Source organism: Stegostoma tigrinum, chromosome 27 (genome assembly GCF_030684315.1).
Source record: "Stegostoma tigrinum isolate sSteTig4 chromosome 27, sSteTig4.hap1, whole genome shotgun sequence".
In the NCBI taxonomy this organism is placed as follows: domain Eukaryota; kingdom Metazoa; phylum Chordata; class Chondrichthyes; order Orectolobiformes; family Stegostomatidae; genus Stegostoma; species Stegostoma tigrinum.
The window spans coordinates 33660838-33681704 of record NC_081380.1 but is presented as its reverse complement, the minus strand read 5'-3'; the positions used below and the strand labels follow the sequence as shown (position 1 = coordinate 33681704).

General features: G+C 38.2%; 2 protein-coding genes across 8 annotated transcripts in view; one reads left to right on the top strand and one right to left on the bottom strand.

The window, feature by feature from the left end:
• The window catches only part of synrg (synergin, gamma), a 108392-nt gene that overhangs the window by 67885 nt on the left and 19640 nt on the right, over positions 1–20867 (top strand). For 3 of the 7 annotated variants that reach the window (XM_059655271.1, XM_059655269.1, XM_048557104.2), the window contains 6 exons: positions 2096–2256; positions 3183–3236; positions 7245–7341; positions 13072–13220; positions 18103–18213; positions 18745–18777. In XM_059655271.1, coding sequence (XP_059511254.1) covers positions 2096–2256; positions 3183–3236; positions 7245–7341; positions 13072–13220; positions 18103–18213; positions 18745–18777 — 605 coding nt within the window. Of the gene's footprint in view, positions 1–2095; positions 2257–3182; positions 3237–7244; positions 7342–13071; positions 13221–14738; positions 15137–18102; positions 18215–18695; positions 18778–20867 lie in introns of those variants that run through there. The other 4 variants (XM_059655268.1, XM_048557106.2, XM_059655267.1 and 1 more) reach the window with 4 other exon arrangements.
• The window catches only part of dusp14 (dual specificity phosphatase 14), a 77966-nt gene continuing 72923 nt past the window's right edge, over positions 15825–20867 (bottom strand). The window contains exon 3 of the transcript XR_007250047.2: positions 15825–16267. The gene's annotated coding sequence lies outside the window, so the exon portion shown is untranslated. The remainder of the gene's footprint in view (positions 16268–20867) is intronic.

Sequence of the window (20867 nt, the reverse complement as noted above, 5' to 3'; positions counted from 1 at the left end):
TGGAATAATGTTCTAATGCAGCTTCGTTTGTGGGTGTTGGGATGGTTGCTCCTGTAGTTCAGTATTTGGTCCGTATGTGTTGTTTTCCTGTAGACGCTGGTTTGAAGTTCCCCATTGGCTGTTCGCTCTACTGTGACATCTAGGAATGGCAGTTTGTTGTTCTTTTCCTCCTCTTTTGTGAATGTTATGCCAGTAAGGGTATTATTGATGGTCTTGAAGGTTTCCTCTAATTTGTTTTGTTTAGTGATGACAAAGGTGCCATCCCCGTAGCGGACCCAAAGTTTGGGTTGGATGATTGGCAGAGCTGTTTGTTCAACATCAAAGGACAACATCATCAAGCTAGTGGACCTATGCCTCACCACCCACTTCACTTTCAATAACAAAACCTACAGACAAACCAACGGTACACCCGTGGGATCTCCGAGATCAGGGTTCTTAGCAGAGGCAGTAATGCAGAGACTTGAACAAGTCTCGGACCTCTTGGCATCAGGGTAGTCCACAAACCCCCAACACACTAAAACAGCAGCTAATGAACTTAAAAGACCCTATACGGACAACAAGCAAAACGAACGTCATCTACAAAATACCTTGCAAGAACTGTGACAAACACTACATTGGACAAACAGGCAGAAAGCTAGCCACCAGAATACATGAACATCAACGAGCCACAAAACAACATGACCCACTATCGCTCGTATCCTTACATACAGATAAGGAAGGACACCACTTTGATTGGGACAACACATCCATCCTAGGACAAGCCAAACAGAGACATGCACGAGAACTCCTAGAAGCATGGCATTCCAACCGGAACTCCATCAACAAACACATTGATTTGGAGCCAATCTGCCACCCGCTGAGAAGAAGAACAGGAATTGACATCACCAACCCAAGGAAACCTAAACAGATAAATAGAAAGCGGGACATAACACCAGTGCTTCATCGGAGGCTCACTGATGATGTTACCTAGAATGGTGACGAAACGTCTGAAAACTAACCTTCCAACTCAGCAAGCAATCTCACATCCAGAACCTCAACCTGAGCTACAAATCTTCTCAAAACTCGTTAACATTCTATATTCATCGCAAATCTCAACAGTCTATTGAAATCCAACATTTTTTTAATATATTTCCAATGACAGTTTTAAAATTTTCAGTAAAAGCCATTCCTCAAATAAAATGTTTTTGTCTTCTAAATTTCTCTAAAGAGAAGTCTTGCTCTTCAGATTTTTGACACAGCTAAGTGAATAGGTTGGTCTGTGCAAAATATTAGTACCTTCGGAAGAGATAAATAGTCAAATGGTGGCTGAAATCTCAGGAAAATCTTAATCTGCATTGCAGTACAGCTGTTGTGTTGTAATCTCAAATTAACTGGTAGGTTTTTAAATTCCATGTTGCTTAATTGTGATGATATAGACATTAATGCTGAATTATTAAAATGCCATTAAATGCTGAACCTTGTTAAACACCAGTTGTTGAAAGGTTGGTTAGGGTCCAGGCATCCAGTTTTAAAGCTAGTTTTTTTTTTAGTAATTTTCAAATTGGCCTGTTCAGGGATGTTCTGAAACAGGTGGGACTTGAACACAAGCTGCAGGGCTCAGAGATAGGGACGCCACCAGTGCACCACAAAAGCACTCAAAGTTTATTTCAAATTGCAAATGACAAAACTGTAGTGTATGTCTAGATTCAATTCTTACCCTTTTTTTCCCTCCCTCCTGTTTTTATATTTGGCAATCAACCCATCCAGTCTATTATGCAATTCCAGAGCAGGTGGGACTTGAACCTGGGTTTTCTGGCTCAGAGGTTGAGACTTTACCACTGTAACCTCAGACCCCCTTTCCTACCCAGTTGTTTATTGATTAGCAGGTAACCATCACCATTTTGTACCTCACACCAGTCAGACTCTACTGGATGATAACAAACCTTTCCTGCTGAGGAGGGAGGAACTTGTAATAAAATAGTCATTGAACCTTCTATTGTGAGAAGTGGTCTTTTCCATGGTTACAATTTTGTGATATGTTGGTGTAACACACTCTATGTTTTTGTCTGAAATGAAGTGATTTATTTAACACTGGATTTTAACACCACCCTTGCAGGATCTCATAAAAGGAGTCTAAGTCTTGGGGATAAAGAAGTAACCCATGCAGTACCAGCTTCAGAACAGCCTTTCAGGGACAGATCAAATACTCTGAATGAAAAGCCAGCGCCACTACCAGTCATCAGGGACAAGTATAAGGACCTAACTGGAGAAGTGGAGGTAAAAATTGTTCCAAAAACAATTGCACATTGTTACGAGAAGAGCTGAAGATGTAAAGCTGACTGTGCTCAGTTTCTAGCTTCAGAATCTCTGTGCCTGATTTCAGGTTTTGTTCTGCAGGGAAAATTACATAGAGTTAAAGAACAGGAGCAACGTATTTGCAAGGCATGTTCTGAGTTTCATATCAAGAAACAAATGACATTGTGAAATTAACTTACGTGCAAATTAAGAGGGTAGTAGTCACTAGTTTACTCACAAATTATATTCATCTTTCAAAATAAAGATGCATTTACTCAATAACATTTTGTGTAGCACAGTTTCACAGCCTGTGGAAAAGGTTTTGCAAGCTAGATTTCTTGAGAGTTTACCTGGAATGTAAGAAGACTTTGACAGTTTATTTTTTCCCAGATCTAAAGTTTAAACTAAGTACTTTTAAATTAATTTATGGGATGTGGGTGTCACTGGCTAGCCTAGCACTTATCATCCATCCCCGGTTGTCCTAGGGAAGCTGGATCCATTTTGGCCTTTGTGGTGTAGAGATGCCCAAAGCCCAATCAAAAAGGAGTTCTAGGATTTTGATCCAATAACACTGAAGGAATAAAGAGATAGCTCCAAATCATGATTGAATATGTGCTGTGTTGTGGGAATATTTTGTTTCAGAATGTTAATTTTGTTTTTTATGAACTTAACTTGATTATCTTGAGGTGATTATTTCTGTTACCAGCCGTATATATGACCTCGGAACTTGGTAATATATATTTCAAATAAAATATATGTATTTTATTTTAACTTGTACTGTAAAAGATGCTCAAATCATTTGTTGTACTGACCATTATAAGTTACACCTATTTTAGTATGATACTTGCAGAAGGAGTTGAATTCAGTTTAAGATAATACTCAGTAAATCTCTTTTGTCTCTGTTTCAGGAGAATGAACGCTATGCTTTTGAATGGCAAAGATGTTTAGAAAGTGCATTACAGGTGAAGCTTTCAACATTTTATCGAGCATCTGCAATAATATCTCACAACAAAATATATGCCACACTCAGAAGTATATGGGCATTGTCTCGCTAGACCTTAGTCTGAACTTGCTGTTAGTTAGCTAGGGATTCATTTGCATATTCACTTCTTGAATCAATTCATAGTATTGCAAAAGCGAGTTTACAACTCTAAATTAAGTCCACAAGTTAACTTCTGATACTTTTATGAGATCCCCGCACAGAGGACCAGCAGCACAGGTTTAATTCCTTCACTGGCTGAGGTTACCCTGAAGATACCGCTTTCTCAACCTCACCCCTTGCCTGAGTCATGGTGACCCTCTGATTAACCATCGACCAGTCATCTCTGTCTAATGAGATAGCAGTGCTATGCAACGATGGCAACTTTAGTTGAACTCTCTGAAATGTTCAACAAGCATTTGCTATGTGGCTGCAGCTAGTTGTATTGATTATGATAATGATGCACTGCTGAACAATTCTTCATTTGCTCTAAAAGGTGGTTATTTAATTGTATATGATGTTTTGTTTCCACAGTTGAGTCTCGATTACAGTGAATGCAACTTAGTGTGTAAAAAGGGTATCACTTAGTATTTTGTTTTTTAACTCTTGATTTTTGTTTCAAAGTTCTCTTTGGGTTTGAGGTGTCTCCAAAATAACATGGCTGTGCAGACAGAACATGGTAGCAAGCTTGATAATTTGATACCTCTGGGATGGAGATCTATAATACTTCAGGGCACTGTTGAACATCCGGCCCACCCGGCATGCCACATGGAGAAATTGCATGTTGGGATTCTTCCCAGGCTGCTCAAATTAGGCTGCAATTTCATGCCCAGGTGAAGGGTCATGATGGAACACCCAACAAGAAGCTTACTAATACTCATGGCAGATTTAGCTGGCTGAAAACCAGCTGTATCAGATGTACACACCGTGTAAACCTTAATTGTAACCATCACCTCAACTTGGTGAACTTAAAAAAAGGCTTGTTTCCTTTCAGGGAAAGAATATGTACCCCATGACAGGCATGTAGAAATGTAAACTAAAAACAGAAAATGCTTAAATATTCAGCAGATCGGACAACAACTTAGGAGAGAGTGGGTTATTTATTGAGCAGAAACTTGAGGATAATGGGAGGTGAAGGGTGGCGGTAGCTGAAGGAAAAACTAAGAGCTCAGCTACTGGCCTTTAAGAATGGCAGTCCACAACCCAAAATTACAGGTTGGCTGAACAAACTCACTGGGAGAAGGTCTTCCCCTTGGGAGCTGCCTGTCAGTTGGGTTCGCTCCACAGTGGGTGTTGCAGGTCCACATAATCTACCATGGATCACGGATACAGGCATGTCCAAGAGCTTTGGACTGGGAATTTTTGGTAACGCAGGAGGAGGATGAGGAAATACATGTTCTTTAAAGTCTAGGTGAGAAGGAACTAGGGGGCTGATGTGCAAAGGGGAATTCTCTAATGATAATACCACCTCTTCCTTCCCACCATTTTAAGCAGTTAAATAAACACTGAGAGCCATTCCTAACCAGTGTGGTGTAACGTTGAGCTGGGCCCTAAATCTTTATTTACATATGGTGGACGAGCTGCCGTTGTGGACCCCTCCCCATCTTCTGTATCATGGGGATGAGCTCATTCAGCCAGCCACCCTCCGTGTATTACCCCATCCAAAATGCATCCTATGAGGGTGCATAATATCAAATCTTATGTTTGTCAGAACTGAGGAAAGGGTATCAGCCTGAAGCATTAACTCTGTTTCTGTCTCCACAGATGTTTGACTTGCTGAGTATTTGCAGCCTTTTTAGTTTTCATGTCACATCTGAGTATCTGCAGTATTTTTGTTTGTAAATGGAAATTGAAGCTATGTGGGGTTTATTTTGGATAGCTTGGTCTGTGGATTCTTGAGCATCATGCTGACACTCCGCTTACTAAAATAATTAACAGGCAAAAACGAAGTTGCTGGAAAAGCTCAGCAAGTCTAGCAGCATCTGTGAAGAGAAATCCGAATTAACATTCTGTGGCCAGTGACCCACTGTTAGATTTACAACATCCATGGTTCTTCCAGCTTTTATTTACTAAAATAAATATTTCCTTAATTGAATATTTGGTTCTATTGTTTTGAATTGACTTGTATCTTTTTGTGATATTAATGTGAATTGATTTTTTTCTCTATTGGAAAATACCTTGCATTTGTATAGTGTTTTTCCACATCTTTAAAACAACCTAAAATGTTTTACAATCATTGTATCACTTTTTGAAATGTTGCTTCATAAATGAATATAGCAAACCAATTTGCACATAGTCTGAACAAGCTGAATGACCACTTAATCCAAGGCTAAATATGCTCTAATGATGTGGAAGTTAATCAATAGGAAATCAGAATAACTAAGGGAACTGACTTGATTCATTTGTTCACTGTTGAGAGTCATTTTCCTTATCCTCATAGGTTGAATGAAGTCTGTACTTGTATTCCTACTAAGCATTATTCATTATCTCAAACTAATTGGTTTTCTTAATTTTTAAAACCTGGCTCTCATCAGAAAAGATGCATCAGTTTTGAGAGTTGTAGTTTCAAGTCTTGAGTTTGACACCTGTCCATTACATAGAATCCATGGCAGGGGTGGGGTGAGAAGAGGTAGAGGATACTGATTGATTTTGAAGGAACAAGACATGTAAATCATTCAAAATCTGCTTTCTGTTAAGCATGCTGATTGGCTTTTAATGCAAAAAGGAAGTCATGTATATCACGAGAATTTGAAGAAGGGCTGTTGGGGGAAAACAAGTCAAATTGACTAACATAATGTCAGTGACAAATCAGACATAAACAAAAGTGCTTTCAGGCTTGAGGAAAACAAGACCAGGTGTTGAGCTCAGTTCAAGTCACATAAAGCTGCTGCCAGAATAGGCAACATTTCATTAGGCAAGACAACAGTGATAGCTGGTAACAATGAAAAAATCCTTTCTTACTGTTTGAAGAGAGGAAGTTATTAAGGACTGTATAAAAGGTGAAACTGTTATCTTTGACTGTCAGCCAGAAACCACATCTAGTTACTGATTCCTTCGTACCTCTCTCATCACTGTTGAATCAGACTAGTTGCAAAATTGACATCTTATTTGATCTTGATCTTTCAGTTCCATAATCTCTCCATTAAGAATACTACCTATTTATAGCTCCATAATATGGCCCAGTCTCTGTGTCATCCCATCTGAGGCTGAAACCCCTATCCATACTTTTGTTACCACTAGATTTAGCTGTTTCAATATTATACAAGCCTGCCGTCTTTTCTTGATAAACTTGACCTCAAACCTCTGCCTGTATCTCACCCCTCAGCAGGGAACCACTCAGTTGCATGCCCCACGTGTTCATGATCTGCATTAGTTCTTAATTCAGTAAAACCTCAGTTTTAATGTACTCATCCTTGTGATTAAATCCCAGCATGGCCCCACTTCTCCATCTCAGTGACAACCTGTGCCTTCAACTTTCCAAGCACTCTATATTCCTCCAACTTAGATCTCATGTGCATTCCCCACTCCCTGCACCACTCTAAGCATGCTTTCTGCCATCTTGGGCCTAAGTTTAGGAATTCCATCCTAAGCCAATTCATCTTGCCATTCTCTCCTCCTTTTGGATGCTGTTTAAAACCTGCTGATTTTCTAAGCTTTGAATCACTTGCCCGAATAGTTCAATCTCACGGTCAGTATAGATTTTTATCAGTTTATACTTCTGTGAAACACCTTGCAATGTTTTTCTACATTTAAAGATGTTATATAAATGCAAGCTGTTGTTGAAGGTCTCACCAGGGCTGTAAAGTCTTGCAAAGTTTGAAATATGCCACACACATTGCCACAGTTTGTTACAACCACAGATTGTTCCTAAGGTTTAAATATTTGATTTTGTTTAATTGCCTGTTGATGAGTATACTTTGTTAATTACTTTGTTTAGTTTCTCCAGTCTTTGTTTTCATTTACAATATCTTGCACTGTAAATTTTTTTTAGGTCATCAGGAAGGCCAGTGATACCTTGAATGGAATCAGCAGTTCAACTGTGTGTAGTGAAGTCATCCAGTCAACACAAGGCATGGAATATCTCTTGGGTATGGAATAAGTGGCAATAGTTGTTCACTAATATTGTTTTCTTTGACATAGGATTTCTAATATCGCAGCAGGGTTGCATGCACAACTCCTCTGGATCATTCTGTCCTCCGTGAAATATGACATTAGTAATATTTCTGTATTGAAATATTAGTTGCTTACAGATTTAACATTTTCCTTTTTTTACCCCTTTTATTCACTCTCCAAATTTATGCATTTTAGATTACGTTCAGTATTTCACAGTCAAGGGGTGAGCAAATTACTGGCCCCGCAGGCTATTATGAACATTATTGTTAAGCTCTTGAGTTCAGAAAATTTGACTATTCGCTCCTACCTTCCCCAAGTGCAAAGAGCCTAACTCCTCTTGCTGCTTGTGATCTGGACTCTGCTGCATGTCAAGCTGCAAGCAGCATCCAGCAGTTTGAATTTCATCAAATATTAAATGCTTTTTCTTGATGCATTTTCTCAATTTTAGATGATCTGCAGTGGAATTTGCAGAAGATGTTTTATTGTGGGTGTTGTATAAGGGATTTACTTTGTATTTTGAAAATCACAAAGGGTCTTCATTCAATTTAGTAAATTCTACAGGCATTTTTAATGAAAATAATTTTAACAAAGAATATTCATACCAGATTAATGGGTAGCAGTTCTAAACCACATTCAGCATCATTTGGCATATTATCTGTTTGATTAATTTATATAATTAGTGTCTTTCCCTCTATTATCTCCTCTGTTCCCTAGAGGCACTCAGTGTTGGTGGGAGATTATTCCATAACGAGGTTGTTGACATGCTCGCCAAGCTGACTTGTTTTCGTCCAGATGTTTCATCACCATGTTAGGTAACATCATCAGTGAGGCCTCTGATAAAGCAGTGTTGTTCTACTCTGCTTAGAAGTTACACTGTCCGGTCTGTTATGGTGAGTAATGTCAATTCCGGTTTTGTTCTGTCCGAGTTTACGTATATGTATTCTATATACGACCCCATATAGAACAAAACGGGAAATGACACTACTCACCATAACAGACCGGATGGTATAAATTATAAGCAGAGTAGAACAACATTGCTTCATCAAAGGTGTCACTGATGATGTTACCTAGCATGGTGATGAAACATCTGGACAAAAACAAGTCAGCTTGGCGAGCATGTCAACAACCTCACCCACAACCTGAGCTATAAATCTTTGCTAAAACTTTAAATTATTTCATAGCCACTGGAAACCTTTCACTGTCTTGTTCAAGTTGTGATTCCTCATGCAGTAGCCTATTTCAGAAATGCCAGCCAACTATTTGGCTGCAAAGGGCATCACAGCCAAGTCCATCTTGTCTTTACCCGATGCCAATCATATGCACTTCTCACTGAGTGACAGTGATTGGCAAAACCATTGGCTGATAGTTCTTCTCCCGAGTCAAGTAGGCTGTGACCCAGTTGCTTACAATAGGTAAATTTTATAGTGGTTGATATCTGGGAGCATGACCGAGACTGACAATCAAATTGGATTCTCTGCAGTCTGTATTGGCATACTATACGTAGTCACTTTATTAGTGGAGGTATTCACCTAGTCAGATAGAGTCAAAAGTTTTTTGATCTATTTTGAGATGCAGAAAGCAATTATGTGTAAATGCTTCCACTTACTAGCATTATGTGCACACATTCTAATATGAATGTTGGTTGTATAGATATCACTGTATTTAATATCGATGATTATGAATCCGACCATAGTTTCGAAATTTTGATTGTTTGAAAATAAAATTGTCACAGACTGATAATACTGTGACTGTACCAAGAGGGCTGTGCTGTAAGATTGGGAAAATATTATCTTGTGCTATTTGGCTCACCTTCAAATAATTATTCATGACAGCAAATAAGGTTCTGTTTGCCAGCCATCTAAAAGGGGTGGATCTACTCGACAGTTTGTGTTTATATTTTCACTTTGATGCATTGATTCGCTGCATTTTACACATCTGCTTTGAGCATGTGTGTTGGCAAATGAACTGAATCTGAGTTTCCCACCCTGCGATGATACCAACAATGGATCAATGATAAATGCATTCTTGCACTTACTGTAATTAAGATACAATCTTGTTCATAAATGTGGAATTAGAAATAGACTATCAAGAATCTTTGTTCTAACAGACAATGTACAATTTTATCAATCAAATTATTCATTCATAAGGGAAGTGAAAAGCTGTGCTTATGCTTTCTGAAGATAATGGGTTATGATTTTTTAAAAATTGATTTTAATCAGGCAGGTTTGATGCCTCATCCTCAGTGAAAATCTGGTTGTGGAAACCCAGACAACCCAGAGTCGTATTTGCCTTTACATTGTTTTTTTTTTTATTCCCCATTTTAAATTAGTAGATCAATTGCAAATCAAAAAAATCCAGGTATTAATATCAGCAGTTTCAGGAACATGCAAATTACTGAGAACATGATCTTAAACTCTGTACTTGGACATGTGAGGTTCCGTGTTACACATTTAGTCAACCTCTGACATGCAGATTTGGATAGTTTCTCTCAGGTTACCCTACAGTGAGTTCAGGATATTGTATTCACCTGAAGTATTAAATTACTATTGACAGGTGCAAATCATGCATATAATTTCCTTGGTTTGACCAGGACTGAAATGCATTGTATTTCATAGAATGTTTGATCTTCTGCCTCTGTACTTATTTTCAATTCAGCTTCAAACATCAAATCATGAAATATGGACCAACTACTTCTTTTAAAAAACAGGTTTATCAACTAGACTAACTGACCTTTTCAGAGTCTCTTTTGCAAAACATGCATAATGGGGAGAAATAATTATTTTGGACAGTAGTTTTCCTCCAGCTGATTAATTTTTTCCTTGCTTCTGTCAGTTAAGTAACTGCCATGTTAATGCTTTGCTCTATTTTAACGTCTAGAATCACGGACTTTTAAATTATCTTTTGGACAATGAAAACAAACTAATTTCAAAAAGTTATTCCATGTAACACAAGTTTTAAATTGTACAACTCCACTTGACATTCTACAAAGTGCTTCTTTGAAGTTATTTTGCTCAAAATGGTCCAGAGTAGTCTTGACCATTACTAAAAGGAGACGAGAAGTTGAAAGCTTTTCATCTTGCTCCAATCATTACGAGGATGCAAGAAACAGACATAAGGGACACCAATGCTGTATAAATTGGTATCATTTTTTTAAGTCTCTTCCTTGTGACCTAGTCCTGAAGAGTGCAAGATGAAAAGCTTCTGACTTCCTCTGTCCTTTAGTGATGTCCCATTCGGTACTGCCAAGTACCAGTAGCCTGGCCTGCTTACTCATAGTTGAATTAACTTTTTAAGCAAATGTACTGAGACTCCTCTGTGTCCTTCATCAGTCCTTCATCACTTCACTTGAAAACTGCTTCAAAATCCTTTTCCACTTATTCTAATAGCTGTTGTTTCCTTCCATATTCATTCTGTGCATTTTTGTGCTGCGTTGCATTACCTTACATTTCTGTATTAAAATTCATCTGCTGTTCTTTAAACTATCAACTCTATTTGTCCAGGTTTCTTTGAATGTTCTCAATCATGTCATATCAGTAACATACTGATACAAGCAAACAGTAACAAACTTCCTGTGTTTTTTTACTGCTTTGACCATTCAACAGAATGGGTAACTGGCTATTCTATCACCCTAAATCTTAATTTCAAGCCCGACATCAGAACTGTCAAGTGTCATCTGCAAACATTTGTCTGCTGGTTTACTTCCTTCCTGGAACTGCCTGCAGAATGGCAAGGCATTTCTAGGGCAAGTGACTTGTCATTATACCACCTCCTGTCCTCTGATTTTCATCTTCATAGCACGCCATTCCTTGTCAGTTTCTCTTGAACTGTCATTTCTTCCCAGGTACTTCAGATTTAATCTGCAGCATGGTTCAGACTGTTCTGCCTCTTGCTGCCTACTTAAAAATAGGTATTTTCTGTCTAGGTTCTGTAACACCTGTCACCTACTGCGTGATATTAAGTTCAAATCCATTTCAGTGAGCTAACTGTAAAACCAGTTGTTGTAGGAGTCAGCTCATCTTACACACTGTTCCCGCAGCCAACACTTGAGCACCTAAAACTCTTTAAAGCTACCAAGAAATTCCTGAAGACTTTGAGAAGTTAAACTTCCTTGGACCAACACAAGTTAGCAGCATAGAGGCAGGGATAGAAAATGCTTGTATATTAGTTGTTTGCGACTCTGAATCTTTAAAGCTGAAATGTAAATCCTCAACATGTGCACTACTTACTAACACCTAAATTCTGACTTCAGTTTGTGTAGCGCTTGTTCACTCTGACACTAACTGTTCCAGTAATTAGGTTTGATGTTAGGTGGCTGAGAGGTGCAAATTGCCATCACTTGTTGATTAAAATTAAAGTGCTGGTGAGCGAGCAAACTGAAAGGACTAAGCTGTAAACAGGCTGTATCTTGCACTAACCTATAATTGTCAGCAATTTTGCCACAGCAAATCATTAAGATGTGACCTATTTCTAAAGCTGTATTGACTGTTATTCTATTCTTTTGACAGCATTCAGCAGCACTATTATACAAACTGTGTAATTCTGTTTTTTTAATTGCAGGATAATTGCTGAATTCAAGTCCTTGGGTTTGATTCCTGTACTTAGTAGGTTTTTTACATAGGAAGAGGTGATTGGGCCTCCTTTTGCTAGTGTTAAATTTAGGCAGCTCTTGGAGAACTGATTTTCCAGAGTCTCATTTTTACATTTTCTTTCCATACCTTTTGTAGCATTCAAAATTGAAACATCTAATCCAATAAATGTTGATCACCGTTTGTGATAAAACATTCTATATGCCAGTGTAACTGTAAGAATAGTTGCTTCTCTCCATTTCTAAGCGCATAGCTTCAAAGTCTTTTGTTTACTTATCAGTTGAAATCATCTATCTTAATTGAGCATGTCTGTTACTTCAGCTATTTTCTATGTCTGTCAAATCTCTCTTCTTCCTTTATCAATCTATGAGACTTCAGACCTAATTGCTGCTCCTTGTGGAACAAGACAACAGCTGTCCTTAAATAAAAGCAAAATACTGCAGATGCAGAAACAAAAATAGGAAGTGGTGGAGAAACTCAACACGTCTGGCTGCATCTGTAAAGAGAGAAGCAACATTAATATTCTAACTCTGATATGACTTCTTCAAACCCTGAGTGAAACTGGTAGTGGTGTGTGGACAGCTCAGGGTTAGATGAATCTACTGGTTACTGAAATATCTTGTCTTATCAGTGTGAATTGCCCTACTCACTGATGGTTCTCTCAGAAAGCCCCATCATCAGTCGTGCGTGCACGCGCACGCACACTCACAAGCACCCCCACCCGCCCCCGCCACGCACGCACACACACACACATCCCCCGCCACACACACACACACCCCCCGCTACACACACACACACACCCCCCGCTACACACACACACACACACACACACACACACACCCCCGCTATATACACACACACACCAAAAATACTCCTTCCAGTAGTGAGACAGTCTAAAACATTACAATTTCCTGTTTAAAGGAAACATCTTTGGCGACAATCTAGGTTACCGTAGATTTTTTTAGACATTGCTTAAAGTAGAGATCAGGGAACAAGTCATACATTCAACGTCTTAGAAGCTTTAAAAACAAAATGTATTGAAAAAATATTGTGCAGTATCAAATGATAACTTTGAAAGTAAAGCTTATGTACAAGTGAACATATTGTTTACGTTAACAGGGGTGATAGAGGTGTATAGAGTGACCAAACGTGTTGAGCTTGGAATTAAAGCAACAGCAGTATGCAATGAGAAGCTCCAGCAGCTGATGAAGGAAATAGAGAAGATTTGGAGTAGCTTGATGATATTCATGTCTCTCACACCCCTCACGGTAAGGCTGTCACTGAGTTCTAAACACGATTTTGCATCCTCCCTACAGAAGACATTTCTAAACTTCCACTGTATGCCCCTAGTGTTCACATTGAAAAATCTCTGAGAAAAAACAGAAATTTTCCTATTCCTTGTTTAACATTATTTTCAAAACGTGACACACTATCAATGTAGAATCTTAGGATGACCTGATGTACTGGTCCATTCTTTTTGATTAAAATTTTTTATTGCCACATGTACCAAGTATTATTTTATGTGCTATTTCAGGCAAATCATACCTTACGTAATTATATTGGGGTAATAGAATAGAGTGCAGAATACAGCGTTACAGCAGCACAGAGGTGCAGAGAAAGACCAACTCTAGCACATGAGAGGTCATTCAAAAGCGGGGTACATGTTTTCAAACTTTTTGTATCCTCTGCCCAATGGAAGAAGATATAACTGAGTGGGAGTGGTCTTTGATTATGTTGGCTGCTTTCCCGAGGCAGTGGGAAGTATAGATGCAGGATGGAAGGCTGGTTTGAATGGTGGACTGGGACACATTCACAACTCTGTATAACTTGCAGTGGTCTTGGGACAGCAGTTGCCATTGTCAATCTGTAATTCAACTGAATCGGATGCTTTCTACGATGCATCTATAAAAATTGCTAACAGCCATTGTGGACAAGCCAAATTACTTTAGCCTTCTGAGGAAGTAGGGGCATTGGTGTGCTTCTTGACTGTAGCATCGACATAGATGGACGAGGATGGTTTGGTGATATTTACTTCCAGGAACTTGAAACTCTCGATCATTTCCACCTCAGCACCATTGATACAGACAGGGACCTGTCCTTGACTCCACTTCCTGAAGTGAAAGACCAGCTCTTTCATTTTGCTGACTATGGAGGAGAGATTGTTGTGTTTACACCATGCCACCAAGCGCTGTCTTTCCTGTACTCTGTCTCGTCATTGTTTATGGTGTGACCCACTACCGTGATGTCATCAGCAAACTTGTCAATGGAGTTTTAGCAAAATTTGGCCATACTGTTGTGAATGTACAAGGAAAATCGTAAGGGGCTGAGTATGCAGCCTTGCAGGGCATTGGTGTTGAGGATTATCATGGAGGAGATGTTATTGCCTGTTCTTATTATTTGCGGCCTGTCATCAGGAAGTCTAGGATCCAGTTGCATACTGGGGAGCAGAGTCCTACATCTTGGAGTTTGGAGATGAGTTTGGTAGATTATGGTGTTGAGGGTGGAGCTAAAATCAATAAATGGGAGCTTGCCATGGGTGTCCTTGTTATCCACACGCTCCACGATGAGTGTAGGGCCAGATGGATGACGTCTGCCGTCGACCTATTGTACCAGAGGTGAATTATAGTGGATTAGGGCAATCCAGGAGGCTGGAGTCCATGTGTGCCACGACTAACCTGTTGAAGCACTCAATAATGATGGATGTCTGAGCCACTGGGCAGTAGTTATTCAGGTACACTGCCTGATTTTTCGTTGGCACCAGAATGATAGTAGTCTTCTTGAAATAGGTGGGAGCCTCTGATTGTAGTAAGGAGAGCGTAAAGATGTCTGCAAGTACTCTTTCCAGCTGGCCTGCGCAGAATCTAAGTGCAATGGGGATTCCATCCGGGCCTGTCACTTTCCATGGGTTCACTCTCAAGAAGAGACAGGTATTTTTCCAAATCCACTGGATTTTTGAGGTCTACTGGAAAATTCTTGATTAATTCCAAAGTTTTGTTCTATGTCGTTAATTTGAGATGAAATGAGATTCATGAAATCAAGGTAATGTGACTGATGACTTGACTCCAACATCAGTAATAGAAAACACCAGTCTGGAATGAGCATTCGAAGAACAGTTTTAGTCACTACACTGGACAACTCTATTTGAGAACTTACCATACGGGTATAAATAAAGGAGTGTTATAGCATATAAAGAGTTGAAGAGCTTTTCTTGGTGACTAGGAGCAAGGAGCCTCAGGAGCAATTATGTACAGACACCCACAGCCACAGATTTCACGGATTAGTATTTCAGTGTGCGGGTAAAAGCATTAGCTTAAAGTACTAGATAAAACAATTGAAGATCTGTATTCTTCATTAATTTTAAGCTAGCGGTGCTTTCTCATTTGCTTTGTTTAGTTACTGTAAGCTTGGGTTTTTAGCTTTATTGTTGGGGTGAAAACCAGCAAAATGTTTTGAACATTGCAATGAAAAGATAATCGGAGAAATCTTGATTATTTGAAAATACAGTTGAGGATGCATTGTGCAGAATATAAAAATCTTAACATTCACTGAGCTGTCTTTCCATAATTGCTTTCTGTTGGGATGATGCAGAAGGTAAGAAAGCATTTAGTTTTAATTTGTTTTCACAGAAAAGTCGTCAGAGGTAACCTGATACCATCATGTGTGTAGTTCAAGAAAAATTATTTGTAGTGATTAATGCTTTGGGGGTGGGTAGGGATTTGTCTTTTAGCATTGTCACCTACTTTTGAGAATTTCTCAAAATTATCTTGCTGTTCCTTTTTGGAGTGGTCTGTACAGTACTCAAACAAATATTACACTGTGATTCCTGAACTAAATGAAATTTCATTTAATGAATACTATTAAATAGTGCCAGAAATACAAACATTTACAGAAATTCAGTTTGCAACTTCACCTTGCACATCTACATCAAGCATAGGAAATGCAATCAAACTCTGTTGTTTTCTCATTCATTACCAGCGGAATAGATTTTGTTTTAATGATTACTGGTAACAACGTTTAAAAAATACAGTGGTCCGCTTCAAAGTTTTAAGTAGCAAATAGCTTTCATTCAGTAATGTACTGACATTTTGTACTGACAGTAAATAAAAAAACAAATATGCATGATCTCAACATGCCAAAGCAGCTAGTTTCAACAATGGCAACGATGACAATTCTCATCAATTGTTGTTTAAATCCACCAATGTCCTTCAGGAAACGTAATCTGCCTTCCTTACCTGAACTGGCCCACATGTCACTCCAGACCACAGCAATGTGGTTGACTCCTATAGTTAATATGACCTAGCAAACCACTCAACATCTGTTGAAAGAATAAGGAAAATTTTTGAAAATGCAGTTTGCTCATTCATCTTCAAACAATATTATCTTCATTAATTTTGATCTTCTATCCAGAATTGCTTTTTACTTTAAAGTTCATTCGACCATTTTCTACAGGAGCAGTGGTTAGGTTCAATCATTCATGATTGCTGCTTCAAGATCTAAACATTGAAATTGCCTTGGAGAACATAAATGGTGAAACTTATTGTTGTAACTGTCCAACGTTAAGTAATTTTCTTTCAAGCATTGCTGGAACTGTAATTCTGAATTCAAAGCATGTAAATAAATTGGTGCAATTTGTCAAAAAGTTACAGTATCAATCCAACAATTAAACAAGGCACAGCTTTGCTGGTCCTTTGTCTCCTGTTTGTGAGACCTGGCTTTGAACTGTGCAGGGTTCTAGCTTCCCAGTTCAAATAAAGAAAACAGAAGGAGAAGGATCCGTAGCAATCTTGTAAATTTAGAACATGGCCTGGGCAATCTGTTTATTTGTTTTGGTGCGTTCAACATCATTCCTCTGAAATTGGCGTAAATTATGAAAAATATTGCAGAATTTTAAGCAAATACTGTGCTCAATACAATTAAAGTATCTGTGAACTTTTGTGCTAATTTAATCACCTGGTGCTGGAAGTTGGCCCAGAACATGCCAGGATGAATTAATCACCACTGGGGGTTTCTGCTATTTGCACTTGTTCACAGACTTTCAAACACTCCAAAATTATGTTGGTTCTTCTTGGTGCAAGGGCTCTAATAGTTTAAAAAATGATAATTCACTGGAGCCGATTCTTTTAATCCCCCTAAAACTGTATATTTTTTAAAAGCTCTGATTTAAAATGTATTATTGTTGTAAATCCATTTTCAACTGAAATCATTAAACTTTAACAAATAACTACTCTTAAATATCACAAGGAGATTTCTTAAAGAGAGACTACATTGTAAACGTATGTTCCTTTGTGCTGGTCCATGGTAGATCTTGTACTTGGCAATATGTAAATATGTTTGAATGCAAATACATTGAAAAAAGTGACCTTTCAAAATTGGTGCAATTTGTACCCAAAGTGGAACCTTTTTTTTTTGCTTGATAAAGCATCTACCCGTGCCTATCATCTTACTTTTACCCTATCTATCTCATCCTCCTTTCCCCCATCTGGATCTCTGTCTCTTACCTCCATTCCAAACTCGTACCTATGTAACGATCTAGCTAGATCTAAATATGAGTTGTGCAGTTTATATCAGTATTCAGAATGTTAACTGAATTGCAGTATAGATTACTTAATTTGATCAACTAATCAATCTGACCAGATAGACCTTCCACCTGGTTATTTCAGAAATCTGGACTAAAATGTGTGTGGATTACTTTAGTTTTTTTCAATGAAAACCGGTTGTCTGACATGTTTGTAAGTTATTGATACTAGGTGAGCAGTTTAAGATTGAATACTTAATATAAATACGTTTAAAATGCCAGATTAAAGTTCAGCAAGTTATTTGTTGAATATGAATCATTGAAAGCGTCCAAGAGGAGTCAAGTCTCAAGTTGTTAAGTAGAATTGTCAACAGGCACAAAAATAAAAAGCGTTGGAATCCATACATTGACCCTCCTTTTTTAAAAATTTTCCATTGATGTCGCCTTTGCTGATTAGGTCAGCATTTATTGATCAACGATAATTGCCCTTCACCACCTTATGGCGATGTAGGTACACCCACAGTATTGTTACAAACATAATTGCAAAGTGTGACTCAGACAGAGAAGATTGACTTTGAAGCTAACTACATTGTCTGAAATTCAGTACTGTATCTAAATGTTCGTGTTTCTTGCAGCCAGATGAGAATTCGCTGGATTTCTCCTCCTGCATTCTACGTCCCGGGATTAAAAATGCAAAAGAGCTAGCTTGTGGAGTGTGCCTGCTTAATGTTGATTCCAGAAGCAAGGTCAGTACAAGGTCCCTATAACTTGCTTACATTCCAGCGGTTATTTATATAATGAACTAATGCATTGTTGAGTAACTTGTAAGAAACACATCTCGATCAGTGAACAGTTGTCTGTGCCTGTTGACAATCTCTATTCCTTTGTTTAAAACTGATAAATCAGAAGCTGTACATTTTTTACTTACACTGCCGAAGGTGATGAGATGTCCACTCAGCTGGGTATGTTACAAGATGCATAGGGAGCTTAGTTAACATCCACTAATTTTTAGCTACTGCTTTAGCTGGCCAAAAAATAGTGCCAAGTAGTAGCCCCAGGCTTAGGAATTGTTTCAGTCATTTCTTTCTTGCCTTCCATGCGCTTCTTTCTGACTTCTGTCAACCAGGGTCTATAATGCATGTACTGATAATATATGAAATGGTGTTGATGCATAATAATTTGAAGAGAAAAATACTTTTTATCTGACATTTTGAGGATTGTCATTCAGCTGATGTGGTGCTAACCAGGATACTGACTTCACATCTCACTTATTCCAGGAGGAAGAAAACTTGGAGGATCATCCTAGACAAGTATGACCTTCTAAAAGTTATATTCTCAAAACATCTCATCTGCCAAATGGCTGTGGAATTGGGCTAAATTAAAATTAACCCTGGGACTGCCAACAGGGCTAATTTTAATATCTTTCCTTTTCTACACTATCATCATTTTGGGGTATTGAGATTATTTGGTTGGTTTAACATCCACTGTCCCCTTAACAAACATTATGGGTCTCACTTTCTTTGGTGTTAACATTACAATTTTTCACTTGCATGGGGAAATTGGTATTGTGTTCATTACAAATGGATGGTTTCACTATGCATGTTGGTGAAAATTGATACATTTTGATTTTAAAGTAAATTTCTTTTAAAACTATTTAAATGCCTGTTTAACTGCTGTAATTACAATTAAAATGTACAATTCACTGCAATGAGGGATTGCTCCAAAGGGGTGCCATGCACTAAAATTACAATATAGAGGTTTTGGTTGCTGCATGGAGGACTCCAAAATGAAAATATATATTATTGTCCAAGAAGGAAAGTATTTGTCATCATGTGGCCATTTCATACTCTAGACAAGCCTGTTGCAAAACTGGTACACTGTCATGCATCCAATAGTCTGCAATTTATTTGTTTTGACAAAAATACTTAAAATAGAGTTGAAGACTTTCTAGTTCACGAATTTGATGAAGAGGCCACCAGACTGAAAACATTAACTGTGCTTTCTCCCAGAGATACTGCCAGACCAGCTGAGTTTCGACAGCAGTTTCAATTTCTGTTTCTGTTTCAGATCTCCAGCATCCACAGTTCTTTGTTTCATTTTCACAAATTTGATTGTCACTCCAGGCTGATTTTGGTGATTTCAGCAAGAGTGGTGCAGGGCTTTCAATAGCTGGATGCAGTCAACCTGAACTGAATATTGACTGAGAACAGAACTGAACACAGCAGTGAATTCTCACTCAGTTAATAGAATTCTGAAGTGGCACAAATCAAGAATGTCCATTTAGATAGCATGATAGTTTTTTAAAAAATTTTGATGGATTTTTATTTACAAAGTAAGAAAAGCACATTAAAAACAAACAAATAAATTTGAAACATAGTCATGATTATAATGCGGGAAATTTGACAGTCAGTTTGTTCGTGATGAACTCCTAGAATAAAAAGGACTTGATCATCCAGTTTTTGGTGTTAATTAAGAGGACAGAAGGGACATTGGTTTAAGATTTCACCTGAAAGATTAAACCTCCATCGTTGCAGTGCTGAACGATCATTTTTGAAGTGGGTAGTATCCTACCTATCCTACACAAATAATTGCCATTCCACAAGAAAATATTGCAACATAAAGGAACACATATGCAAGATTTAGTCAGTTACAATTATATTGGAGCTCTTAATTCTTTCGTAGTACATAAGGGGTTAATAAGTCTACGGGATATTGTATTCTATTTAAGAACAAAACATAAATAGTAAAAGCTGGAGTAGGCAATTCAGCCCCTTAATCCTGTTCCATCATTGAATACAATAATGCCTGATCTCATCTCAGCCTCAGCTCCACTTTACTGCCCACTTTCCATAATCTTCAGCACATTACTAAATGAGTAAATTTAAGAACAGGATAGATTTTCAATGTCCTGGCATCCACAACACTCTGGGATGGTGAATTCTACACTTTCATGACTCAGAGAAGTAATTCCTCCCCACCTATACTCTCTCCACCTATCTTCTTTTCTCTCCATCTTCGGTCCGCCTCTCCCTATTTATTCCAGAACCCTCACCCCATTCCCCCTCTCTGATGAAGGGTCTAGGCCCGAAACGTCAGCTTTTGTGCTCCTGAGATGCTGCTTGGCCTGCTGTGTTCATCCAGCCTCACATTTTGTTGTCTTAATTTCTCCTCATCCCTGTTTTAAATCTATCACCCCTCAGTCTAAAGCTATGACTGCTTGTTCTAGATTGCCCCCATGAGAAAACAGCCTATCTACATCTAATTTGTCAATGCCCTTCAGCATCTTGTATATCAATTAGATCTCTTCTCATCCTTCTAAACTCCAGATAGTATAGGCCTAAACTGTTCAATCTCTCATCATAAAATAAATATACTGACACTTTCCAGAAAAATGTGAAAT